We start from the raw sequence: 13,241 nt of genomic DNA, 5'->3' as shown, positions 1-13,241 counted from the left end.
TATAGTTCTTTATTCAAACAAGCACAACTTGAATTGATATCCCACGGTCTTTAATCCCATGTTCAGTATGGCACATGCCTTTCCTACCAGAGCATGCTGTGAATGTAAGGATAAAACTCTGTAGTTGCAGACATATGTTTATATTTCTCCTAGAGCATTTTTAACTTGCTTGGGTGGTGCATTGTACTTTGAACCAGGCAGTAGGGGGGTTTAGCCTGTTATCCAAAGCACAAAAAATTATTAATGATTGCCATAGCATGGATGGTGTAGCAATTTCTGAATATGAACTGCTTTTGGGTGGAAAAGATGTAATAACATTGCGTGTAGCAACAAGTTCAAATAGATGTTTAATGTTCTATAAATATATTACAAAATGAGCTAACACTTGAAATGACAGTAACAATCAAGTAGACAAACAAATAGAGTCCCATGATGTTTATAATGTAGATGCAGTTTAAAAACATACAACTAGCTGGGCAATTTTTAGCACAACTATTCATCTAGTAGGTGTAAGCCACACAGGCACTTTACGCCCTTCACAGTTCTGACATATCGTACAAATATACTATTTACTTAATGCAGTAATCAGGGATGGTGCATTTCCACATTACTGACATGAAACAATGCAGATGCCATGGATATTACCCTGAAGTTCACAGAAGCAAGGAAATGTTTTGTTTCCTTTTCTCCACATGATGTAAATTTACCATTAGTATGGTAGGTCAACATTACCCTTGGAAATTGGTGCACAAAAAAAAAAAAAAAAGGGGGTGTTGGGTCACAACAATCATAAGACGAATGTTTGTTAGCACAGTGATTAAAAGTAAAAATGGAATTAGATTGTTAATGTTTGCTTTAGGTTCAGTTGTTAATAGGAGCAGGAGCAGTTAATACCATCATAAATCATAGCATGTACCTTGTACAAAAACAACTGTACAGCTCCTATTGTCTAAAAACAGCACATTTTGTTTTCAACTGGTCCACAAAACTCAGTACTCAGCCATCCTTTTTTTACATTATATAAATATATAAATTTACTGTTCAAACTGCCTTGTGGCACCAAACCCCTTTTGCCCACAATCCTGGGTAGTTCAGAAACGTCAACACAATTTGGGGGGGGGGGGGGGGGGTAAATGGAACAGGGGGAAAAAAATAATAATAAAAAAAATTACTAATTATTAGTAATTAACAGCAAAACACAAAAATAGATGACTGACAGACACTACACACAAAAAAAAATCATGTTGATCTTAGTGCCTAATTAGTGACACCATCATCCCTCACTGAGGGGAAATGCTTGCAGATCCTTCTAGAAGGATGTAGAGCACCATCTCTCTCTCACTCACACACACACAACCTCCTGAAGAAGCCCTTACCAACAAGTGCATAATGTTGGCCACATCCACTCATGAGTGAGCAAACCAAACAGGAAGTGCAATAGCCAGAAACCAGCTAAGGAAACAAAACGACAGCAAAGCTGTCGATCTAACTAATCTGTATATTTGATTGTGCACGTCTCATATCCCCAATGCAGGTTCAGTCGAGGCAGTTCTGGAGACTTGCTTAAGGAGACAGGACATTAAATGCTCTCTGACTCAGAATGTATTCACCAACTCCAACAAAATACATAACTTGAGCAATGCCAAAAAGAGGAGCAATGACCAGCGCCCTGCAGCCTGCCCCCTTCAGGAAAGCAAATGGTCCTTCTTTCTTCATGATCTTACTATAAAAACATTACAAAACAGAACAAGTGTCAGTCACAACTCACAAAACCATTACAAGCAGCTGCAATCAAACAAAAAATAAGAGATCTCACAAACACCATTTCCTTTTCTATTACCAAAACTTTGAGACCAAGCCATTATTTTCCAAATACTAAGTTTTAAAGAAGGGCAATTTTTCACTGGAGCAATTCATTTGAAAGGACACCTAAAAAAAAAAAAAATCTGATAAACTGATCAAATACTACTACCCCAAGACAGATATTTTTAAAATTCAAAGTTGCTGATGCTGGCCCAATTGCAAACTGCTTTCATCTCTATTTAATAAGATGACATTTTCAGAGAACTTTTAGCTATAAGTGGTTTGAATAATTACCTCACACAGTCGAGAACTCCATTGTAGGTCTCCTCATTAGCACCTTTGCTCAAGGACTGAAGCCTGGTTTTCACCACTAAAACATATGAACAGGAAATTAACTTCTGTACAAACAGGAAATAGTGGTGTAGGAACACACAAAAAAACCTTACTCACCATCACATGGGTTAACCGCCACTGCAGCAGTCGAACCAGCTATACAGCCAGCCATGAACGACCAATAGAATGGTGCCACATCATCTTCAGAGCACTTACCCAAACGGTTAATGTTAGCAAAAAGAGGAAAGTAGACAATGGAGAAGGGCACATCTCTGGAGGAAGGAGGTGGGATAAAATAAATAAAAATTTCACCACAAGGAATCACAAATGTACTAAAAATCACATCCAGCACACACACACCTCATGAGTGTTGCTCCTAGCCCTTTGTATAGACCTTGGATTCCCTCTGTGTGCAGCAGCTCTTTGGCGATCTGTGTTGCAGAGATGGTTTGGCGAGCAGAACTCGGCACTGCATTATAGGAGCGGCTCAGCACAGGGTTTGTCTGAGCCAGCTTGGTGGCAGCCAGGATACCAGGCATTCTTTGCTGAGCAGCTGCAAGGAGAACAAGAATGTTAATTATACAATGACATTTTGTTTATTTTCTATAACTATAGAATACAGTATAGTATACACAGGCAAGCATATAAGGGGTACATCCCCTTATATGCTTGCAAAAATCAGTTAGTGGCCTTAAATCACAAGAGTATAAACTTACCTAATCTCCCAGCATCTTGTAGCTGAATTTTCAGCATCTCCATAGGAGTAGTAATGATGACTTGGCACATGCCCGCACCACAGCCTGCTAACATTTCTTTGAACACAGACAACCCCTTCCTGTAACGCAAGCGTTTTGTAAATACAATGGTCAAGGGATGTTGCATGTATAAAATTATTGTTCCCAGAATTTCCTAAAGCATTGCGTACCCATCCTTGGAAAGGTGCTGACGAAAGAAGTCATTGGCTGCCAGTTTGATGGCCTTTTCAGGTGTGACAAGAGCAAGATTCACTGCAGCACCTAAAAGACAAGACACAGTAGGTTAGTCAAGAATAGTAACAAATTCACTTATACACCTCACAGAGCAACCATTCCCCACCACCATCATACCAAAGACAAAAACAGAACCATGCTGTGCAAATATAAACTCATTAGTAAATAGCCAACAGGCTATAAGCAAATCTCACATGACTATGGCATGATCATGGAGGGGAATTTGGCATAACAGAACTGAACCAAAAAACAAAAACTTAGATTGTTACAGAAAAATAAATTGTGAGATTAGAAACCATGAAAGCAGGTATAAATGAAGGAAGAGAAAGAAAACAGTTTCTAGTTCAAAATCCCCTATGCATTAAAGAGCAAGGGACAGTGGCAGATAATGTATAGCCATGTATGTAAAAAATGGGAGAAAGTGACATGTGGAGAAGAAGTAAATTAAAGAAGACTCAAAGGGGTTAGAGAGGTATGTAGTTCTACAGTACAAGGCCAAAGTAGTTAGCAATAGTAGACAAAATGGAGAAAGTCAACAGAAACTCAGAGGCTATGAATAAAACAAAGGAGCAAAAAGTATTCAACAAAAACACATTGTGCCTAATTGTAATAGAGCAGAGTGGAAAGAACCATGATAAATGATTTGCCTCCAGCGTGGCTGCGCCTTAATCGGCTAGCCTTCACTATCCCAGGGGGGACCCATGTCTGTAACATGAAAAAACACAGATGCAAACAAACAGCATTCCTCACAAAAGCAGCAACCCAATACAAACATGGGCTGTTATGCTCAAAGTTTTGCTACCTCAAGCACTGCAGAACTACCATGTTAAAAAAAAAAAAATCCAATAGGATGTGTGTTGCAGATGATTAAAAAGTCTACAATTTAACTGGTAATCAAGTGCAGCAAATAAACTTGGTAGCCACTGTACAATTGTGGACATTTTGGTTTGTGTCTACATTAGATACATGCATACTCTGTACATAGATCCAGCTTAACCACAGTGTTTTTTTTTTTTTTTTTTTAAACTGTAGAATAGCATAAACCAGTTCTGTAGTCATAAACCACAGGCAAGTGGATTTAAGCACAGCTTAAATGTAAAAGCAGAAGAAGCCATAGACTACTATAGCTCAATGTCACTTCTTGTTAGCATGAGCCACATACTGAAACACTCAATATAGGATGAATCTTACCTCTGTACATGCCAAAGTACCCCTCAGTTCGAACTGTTTTGATTAGACAATCCATCCTAAAAAATAATTTTAAACACTAGGTTAAAACAGCTTCATTCAGTATTCCAAGATCATGTCACAACAAGGTCATGCTTTAGCATACACAAATAGTAACCCAGCCCTCTGTGTTTAATCCTATGAGAATTTTGCATGTCTCTTCAAAAGCTATGGGCAACAATAGCTGAAAGAGAACACCACATGTATGTATGTTACACATTCCAGTGAGCCTATCCATTGATATTTGAGTGAACGGACCTCCTGGGGCTAAACACACACCAAAGTCAACCGTCACTGAGAATCAAGGAGTGGCTACAAGGGGCCCTGAACACCAGATGGTGTGCGCCCATGGCAATCATGATCTCAACAGGAGAGAACAGGGCTAAAACAGGTAAAGACCGTGAGAAAGGTTTGCTTACATGTTCTTGTAGACCTGTTGACCTTGTCTCTGGTTCTGGAGTCGAGTCTTCGCCAGGTCAATAGGGAACACACAAGTGACCCCAACAAGACCAGCAATACCACCATTGATGAGCTTGGCTGGAAGGCTGAGCAAGAAAAGGAAGTAAAAGGCAAAGTCAAACAAATTCATATATTCACACCACAGACTGAAAATACAAAACAAGCCAGTTAAGTCTTTCAATACATACCTGATCTGCTGCTGAGACATTGTGAAGTTTCGGAAAATGTGGATAATGAACAGAGAAACACTACTGAAATGCTTGATTACGCAGGACAGGAACGTTAATGGACCTGAAATTAGACAGAGTAAAGACAATTTACCAATAAATATCTGTGTTGGTAAATACTCACTCACACACAGATTATTTAGGGCCAGGCTGGGCACAGGAATCTCTCACAGTCCCACTGGAAATGGATACAGCCTTGTTATTAGTCACAAGCTGAAGATAGTTTTCATGTGCTTAACAGATTCACTCGACTTACCCATCTTTCAAAAAACAAACAAACCCCCCACATTTAGATTCGGAAATATATTTTGTTAAGCCATTAAAGATACCCATCCTTTATGGGGATTTTTTTGTACATGTGTCAGTCTGCCATATTTGGCTTCATTTCTAAAAAAAATTCCCAATAGACCAAATCCACCAAAGTCCGCTAATACCAAGATAAGGGATTAAAAAGCAAACCAAACTCGCAAAGCTACACGAAAAACCCGAAAACAATTCGCAAGCTATTTGTTTAACAAAATACTTCTCATCTAGACAACACCCCTTTGCCGGTAGGTAACACTAGCCGACTATTCGACCTCACATGCCAATGGCGGTTAGCCTGCACCCAGAAAACGACACATTGCCGAGGTGAAGTAATCAGCTCGCGTCGTTGAGTCATTTATATTACCTGAGAAATACTCAAGAACCATTTTAAACTGGCTATGTGGCTAAACTAACGTCGAAATAAATCAACACCACCGAATAATATTAGCAGACCTCATTGAATTGGTGAATATAAACGACTAATGTTTAAGCTAACATGTCAGCTAAGTAGCTAACAAACTTTAAACCAAACACAATTTTAACAACAAATTGCTCAGGAAAATTGTGTACATAAAAATGATATTTTGCAAAAAAAAAGAACACTTACCTTTTTTAATCGACTGTAAACCACAATGACTGTTGGTAAATATTAAAAGGCGCCGAAACTCTTCACTTCCGTTCGTTAAACACGGAGAGAATTTGAATGAATGGCTGACTGGAAATTTCCACCGTCTCTTAAAGCAGAAGGAGGAGCCGAGGAGTCGTGTCACACACCTCAACCAATCAGAACTGTTTATATTACATTACAAAGGGCCGCTATCACAGAGATCATGTGTGGTGTCAAATGACACATTCTTGGCTTTGCTCGTTTTTAATCAAGAACTTTTACAATATCGGTGTTGGTATTAATTATTGTCATTTAAACCCGCTGATATCGATATTAGCACCTTATTATAGTTTTGTAGGTGCCTTTCTTTCACAGTTTTTTTTTTCCTGGAAGGTTTACCGATATTGCTGATATTCAGGATCTGGGATGGGCACGGACGGTCCCATGTCTGAAAAAGTGCAGGGGGGAAAAGTATTACATTCTTGGTTTACCTTTTAAATACAACTCAAAATGTAATAAGCTTTATACCAACAACCATCAATCTAATGTTTTACATGTGTTTTGATACTATATTAGTTTTTTCACATGGGATGTAATGTTGTGCAACGTTACCAATATACAGTTTGACTTCTAACAGGATTAAAGGGAGCTTCAGGAAACAACTTTATCAATGTCTTTACCTAGAAAATGCAAGTCATAACCCATAGCATCAGACATCCTAAAATAGCACGTTCATCATGGTCACAATGCTTAGGGAAGTGCACAGCTGCCACGTAATAATGATGTGACACAGTGTTCAAATAAATGTATGTTTTATGTCACTGTGAGACAGACATTTTGTATGTGTGCTTAAATTACAGCTAATATGCAATGGTAGTTATTCCCTTGATTATTTCACTTATTATTATTGTTATTTTTCATGATGCCAGCTTATAAAGTAAACTACCAAGTAGTTCCCGCTGTATGTTTGTCTGTGTAATGCAGATGAAACATTAAAGACACATAAAGGCACATACTCCCAAGGACATCTGGGAGATCCAATTCAACCCTACAGGTCCAAGCTGAGTTGGTTTGATCCATGCCTTCTAGTAGTCCTGTGATTAACTAGAATGTTCCTTGATGAAAAAATACATTTTTATTAGATATTATTTTAGAACAAATGCTAAATAACTGAATTTGTTAGTCCTTTGGCCTCCAGCCACCATATGGAGGTCCATTTCAGTTGAGAATCCAGTATTGTGTTACATGTCTGGCCACGTTTATCACCAGGAATGTGGCTAAAATGCCAGTGGATATCAGACACAGGGACCTAAAATGAGTCTTAATGAAATGCTGACAGTCACATTCCATCACTTTTATTACATTACATTTATGGCATTAGGCACCCTTATCCAGAGCGACTTACATTTATCTCATTTATACAACAGAGCAGTTGAGGGTTAAGGGCCTTGCTCAAAGACCCAACAGTGGCAGCTTGGCAGTGCTAGGATTTGAACTCATGACCTTCTGATAAGTAGACCAATGACTTGATCACTGAGGTACCACTACCTTTTATCAGCATTATGTTTTTTTTCTAAAATGTAGACTTGTGTTATCATTGGGAGAACTAGTCACAGCACTGAAACCATAATCTGGTAAGACTGTGTTCAAGCCTGTGGATATTACTAAGTTACTGTAGAGGCATGTAAAGTGATTGCAGTTAATAAAAAAAAGAAAAAAGCATAACAAAAAAAAAGGCCTATTTTTTTGAGACACCAAAATTAATGAACATCTCTGATGAGTAAGATTTTAAATGCATTCATATTATGCATAATATTCCTGGAAGGCAGACAATGTTTGAGTTTTTCAAGTATGCATAATGTGATGCTACATTTCATAGCAAAAACAGCTAAACAAACATCTTGAATGACAGCAAGCCTACCTAGCCATAAATTAGCAGAAACAATTCGGAAGACAGGTTGCATAAGGTGAATTTGTTAGTATTGTATTATAATTTAAGCTTCTACTTCAGGGGCCTTTTATAACACTTAACTGAATTCTTGCAGAGATGTAGGTAGTTTGAAAAAACTGTACAATAGAAAAATACTAAATAAAGTGGATTTCCACAATTCCAGTATTTTGTACAATACTGATGAAGCATCAGGAAAAACTGTGAGAACAACAAAAACATAAGAACAATGAAAAATATTAATAATAGTAATAATATAATTGTTACAATGATAATAATACTACTTATACAACCATTATTTCTGGTTCAAACAGCGTTCCTAGTGTATTTCACTGTTTGCATACACAGCAGAGAAATATTTTTTGTCAACGTGTATCACAAGTACCCCCTCCTCCACCCCCCAAAACACAAGATAATAAAGATAATGGGGTAGTGTACGATTAGTTTTTGATATGGTAGTCAAATGAAGAACAGCATCTGTTAAATAATACAATTGGTCCAGTATTTTCATCCAATAAAATAAATTATGCTAGCTGCAGGAATTCTAAAGCTATTCCTGCAGCCTTCACATTTACTGTAGTGATGTGCAATGTAACTTGGGCTGACTTCGAACTCCGTGAGATAATTTTGATAAATAATTTTGAGGAAACAAGTTCTATTTTATATATATATATACAGGCTATTGGGGTAATGTGGCCGAATGAAAGCGTGCATCGGCTCAAAAATGACGGGGGCGGGCTCATCGAGACAAGCCCACCAATCAATGACAGAGAATGATGGACTTCCGGCTCCCCAGTTCTAGCTGCACGTGACCTGTAGCACGTGACGTGTAACTAGGTCGGTTTTTTTTTCTTTCTTTCCGCGTTTATGTAACTCGGAAGAAGTCGAGGCGAACCCTCTATTTGCTCAGACTTGCTAAAGCTCACGTTTGGGCAAAATCAAAATGGCAGTCTAAACCCCATAATTATTTTCTCGTCATTATTAGTCTGCGGTCCATTTTAGTGCGCTCATGAATATGTCATATTTCCCCCCAGGGCCTCTCCACACTGCGACAGCAACAGCCGTCTGATGAACCGCACTTGAATCTCACACTGACTAACAATCCTGTAAACAAGATATATTACTACATTTACTAAGCAATAAAAACATCATCATGATACCACTAATCTTATGTAGAACCTGCTGTTCACTGTGGGCTTTAACATGAAGTGATATAAAGGAACATTCAGCAAAGTGCTTAATTGCCACAAAACTATTTTGAACTGTTTTATTGCTATTGTAAAATTAATTAAACGAATTTACTATTATTTACCATGTTTGGTGTAGTTTGGGGCGGGGGGACGACTTAGTGGTCAGCATGTTTGCCTTGCACCTCCGAGGTTGGGGGCTCGAATCCCGCCTCCACTCCATGTGTGCGGAGCCTGCACCTTCTCCTAGTGCCTTGGGGGTTTCCTCCGGTTTCCTTGGTTTCCTCCCACAGACCAAAGACACACATTGTAGGCTGATTGCCATTCCCAAATTGTCCATATAGTGTGTGAATGTGTATGCAACTGTGCCCTGCTGTGGGTTGTGCCCTGAGCTCTGGGATAGGCTGTAGTCTCCCCAGTGACCCTATGTAGGATAGGTGATACAGAAAATGGATGGATGGTGTAGTTTGACCTGAACTTTATTTTTAGTGGAAGTACATTATATATTTATCAAGTGTATTGTACACTGTGCCCAAGAGATGATTTTATATCTTTTTTGTGTGGAAACCTCGATAAAGATGAATTAAACAATGAATCAGTAAAAAAAATTTAAGTCACAAGAGAATCAGTGTGGTTAGGCACTGATGCCAGATAAGAAGGCCTGGGGTGTAGTTGGCATTCCAGTTGATCCCAAGATAGCCCCATTTCTTGGTCATGCTTCATAGCTTTGCCAGCTTGTAACTTGTTTCTGTTTACTTACAGTAATCTGACAGGGTTACCAGTTTGATTTAAATTTAGAGTAGCAGGCAAGATTTCCAGCCTTGACCTGGTTTCCTTTAATTGATTCATACTTGTAGTCATTGTCTTATCTTTCTGCTCTTCCAAAGAGCAATAACTTGTATACAAGAAAGAATGATGAAGGCAATGACTCATGCCTTATAGTAGCTTCCTGGCCTTAATACTAGTAAGCAAACACTCATTAAGGTCTTAAGGATGACCAGATTGGTGGCCATAGCAAAGCCTATCATGGAATACTACTGTTCATAAAATTTCAGCAGCTGAACAAACAAAACAGCTGTTCCACTGTTGGCTGCAGACATGTTTTTATTACATTTGTAGTTTTTATTATATGTACAGATCAGGTCAAAACAAAGTCTTCAAGTCCCCAATCTGACTCTGAAATATAGTTGTTATCAAAAGTATCACTGAAGCTGAATTAGATGTAGTCATTTTGCCCAGGATAGGGATACAAATGTCGGACTGGTTTGGAGCACTTGGCTGCACTGAATCTGGTTTTGTGGGCACACTCATCACTGCGTGTGTTACACATGCTACAATGGCAGCTGAGAGCGATTGGGTAGGTGAAGTGAGAATCAGCATGAGGGGCACAGCCAGGCAAAACTGCTGTACGATACTCCACATTCTGATAGGTACAGCTCCTCTGGATTAGAAAGCGAGGTCCCAACAATTCTTTCATGTTACTGTCCTGAGAGATGCATAACATGTAAGAGACACAGAAACAAAAAGTGCATCATGGAAGAATGAAAGAATAGAAATGGCTTCTTGTTCAGCAATGCTACATAAACAAATAAGCAGTATCAGTTACATACAAGTTTTTTTTTTTTTTTTAAAGAATCTTTGTTTCATCTTGTGACTAACATCCTCTAACCTTTTTCTAGAAAATGCTGCAAGCCTGTACGCCTATACTTCTGTGAAGTATGCTTATCTCTTACTGATAAGATGCTTTTCGTGGGAAGTTCTTCTCTCTCTCTCTCTCTCTCTCTCTCTCTCTCTCTCTCTTACCCTTATTCTCTCTTCCTTAACCTTAGTCATCACATGGTGGTTACGTGAAACCGAAAAAGAGTTTTTCAGTGTGGCTGAGCAAAGGATTTGCTTCCTACTTCCTTATGCTCACTGATATATTCTGTTTATATTTTCATATTAAATCATTTTTTTTAAACAATACCATATTCTGTCAGTTTAAATTAGGTAGTTTTGTTATGTCTTCAGTATCTATTATTAGGCTGCTTAGTCTGAAATGAAAATACAATAGTAGAAACTAAACTTAAAAAAAAAAAAACTAAACAGTTGGTTCTTGATTTTGTTCAGCAGTATCAGTTTCTTGCAGCAGTTGAAAAAAAAAAAAGATTATCTTGTTCATCTTGTTCAGCATCATACTTTTCTGGGGAACTCTACAAGCCTCTTTTATGTAACATAAGACCTGGTATTTACTGATAAATTATTTTAATTTATTTTACTGTGCTCACTAACTAGTTCACTCACTAAATAACTAGTTTACACACTAAATAAGAAGTGTCTTACCCTCGAAAAACAGAAGCCCATGCATATTGTTGTGTTGATGGCCACACAGTAGTCACACTCTTGCTTCTCAACATAGAGAGTGTATTCTGTCAGGATGCACATAGGTACAGCCGTTCCAACAAGAAGGCCTAGAATACCAGCCACTAACACGGGAGCAAACATGATGTCTCTGGACAAGCTAAAATCATAAGATTGGGCACACCAGAAGTAAAATAATGGTTACTGTCCAAGTTCAGGTTTAGAAAAGAGGGGCAGTGTATACAGTAACATACATAAAACGGTTAATAATTGCTGCTGCTAATTAGCACATCACATTACATTTCTTGAGTGCTTCATTTCTTGAAATAATGCTATGAAAGGCTGAACGTTTTTCCTTCTGATTTCTGAACACAAATTTCTTAAACTAGCAATCCATTTAATTATTTATAAAGTCCATTATACTTGTATCACACAAAACCAGTAGCTCAGAATTTTCCTTACCTGATTACCCTGGCAGCCAGACTCCTGTTCATTCTGTGAGGATTCTGCTTTTATATTGATCCCCCCTTATCCAACCTAATTCATAAAACCATTGCCTCCTCCTCAAATCAGCTGCACTCACCACACACACTACTAGACCATACTAAAGGCCTGCTGGTGCATGTTGCAATGCTTATATTCAAAGTGCAGCTCAAAGAAACAGAGCTGTTTCCTAGTCAGAATTGGCCTTCAATATTAATAATAGTAATAGAGCTTGGACATGATGTCATTATTCTCTGTAAAAATTACAGCCTCTTTTGACAGTATGTTACATACATTAGCTGAATGTGTACTCAATTCTAAGAATTATATGGGACCTCAAAAGCTTTTTTTTTTCCCCCTCCAAGAAATGTGACACAGTCAGCTGTAATTTCATAAATTCTAATGATGATCTAATGAAATATTTTACAGTCATAATCTTTTATTAGTAAAAGCTTAGTTGCTGTAGATCTTACACAGTAAATCTCAGTATGTTAACATTTACATGATCAAAGCATCAAAGCCGTTACTAAAGAGGTTGAACAATTTCTTAAATAGTACACAGTAAAGTTGATGAACAGGGACTTCCAGACATACAGTAAGTGCCACATGTTGACAGCAAAACAGAACAATAAAACACAGTGTATAATGTTCTATTTTTGCATTTTGTTTGTTGCATATGTACCAGAATGGAACAGAACTAGTTGTGCACAGATATATTGTCAGGCACTAGCACTAGGCATTATTTAAAAAATATTGAGTTACACACTATACAACTATGTTCATGACTAATTGTACATCATCATTTTCTCCTGTATTTATCTAACAGAAAGTGAAAATAAATTGTATATAATTCTATCAAACTGGTATTGGGAAATTGGAAACAAACAAACAAACAAACAAACAAACAAACAAACACAAACAAAAACCTAAAATGAATAATATTTGAGTGGTGTGGACCTAACTGAAAGTAATAAAAAGAGGTAAGGGGGAGATGACGGGGAGCAAAGAGGGAGATGAGTTCATGGGTCACTAACTATCCATGGTATCCACTTAAGGGTTATATATTGTAATGTAAAAGGTTCACTTCTAGGAAATTTGAAATATACAACAAGTGAGCAACTGAGTTACTAAATTGTAGCTTAACCACATTTCTAAACAGCATAAAAAAGTTTAATATTTTCCCAAAATTAGTTATTCTTAAAGCAGTGTAGTGTGCAGTATAGTCATTGCATAGTACTACAAGGAGACCCCATGTGTAGGAATGAGCAGTTGAAAAGGAAGGTTACTGTGGCTGAGTGAGTGGTCACTGGCTCTGTACTGTCCTGATGTAGC

General features: G+C 37.9%; 2 protein-coding genes across 2 annotated transcripts; both read right to left on the bottom strand.

The window, feature by feature from the left end:
* Nucleotides 1-322: 322 nt before the first annotated feature.
* Nucleotides 323-6,062, bottom strand: slc25a55a (solute carrier family 25 member 55a). Its single transcript, XM_053636259.1, has 10 exons — nt 5,952-6,062; nt 5,000-5,102; nt 4,772-4,897; nt 4,317-4,372; nt 3,062-3,152; nt 2,853-2,971; nt 2,497-2,689; nt 2,254-2,408; nt 2,098-2,173; nt 323-1,723 (listed from the first exon to the last, which is right to left on the bottom strand). The coding sequence occupies exons 2-10, from the start codon at nt 5,017-5,019 to the stop codon at nt 1,564-1,566; spliced, it is 996 nt and encodes a 331-aa protein (XP_053492234.1). The 5' UTR covers nt 5,020-5,102; nt 5,952-6,062; the 3' UTR covers nt 323-1,563.
* Nucleotides 6,063-10,134: 4,072 nt separating this feature from the next.
* tshba (thyroid stimulating hormone subunit beta a) lies at nt 10,135-12,265 on the bottom strand. Its single transcript, XM_053636239.1, has 3 exons — nt 11,889-12,265; nt 11,409-11,586; nt 10,135-10,572 (listed from the first exon to the last, which is right to left on the bottom strand). The coding sequence occupies exons 1-3, from the start codon at nt 11,918-11,920 to the stop codon at nt 10,303-10,305; spliced, it is 480 nt and encodes a 159-aa protein (XP_053492214.1). The 5' UTR covers nt 11,921-12,265; the 3' UTR covers nt 10,135-10,302.
* Nucleotides 12,266-13,241: the final 976 nt, after the last annotated feature.

This window comes from Ictalurus furcatus, chromosome 11 (assembly GCF_023375685.1).
Source record: "Ictalurus furcatus strain D&B chromosome 11, Billie_1.0, whole genome shotgun sequence".
NCBI classification, from domain to species: domain Eukaryota; kingdom Metazoa; phylum Chordata; class Actinopteri; order Siluriformes; family Ictaluridae; genus Ictalurus; species Ictalurus furcatus.
Note: the sequence above shows the minus strand (reverse complement) of the source record. Positions and strands in the feature narration are given on the sequence as shown.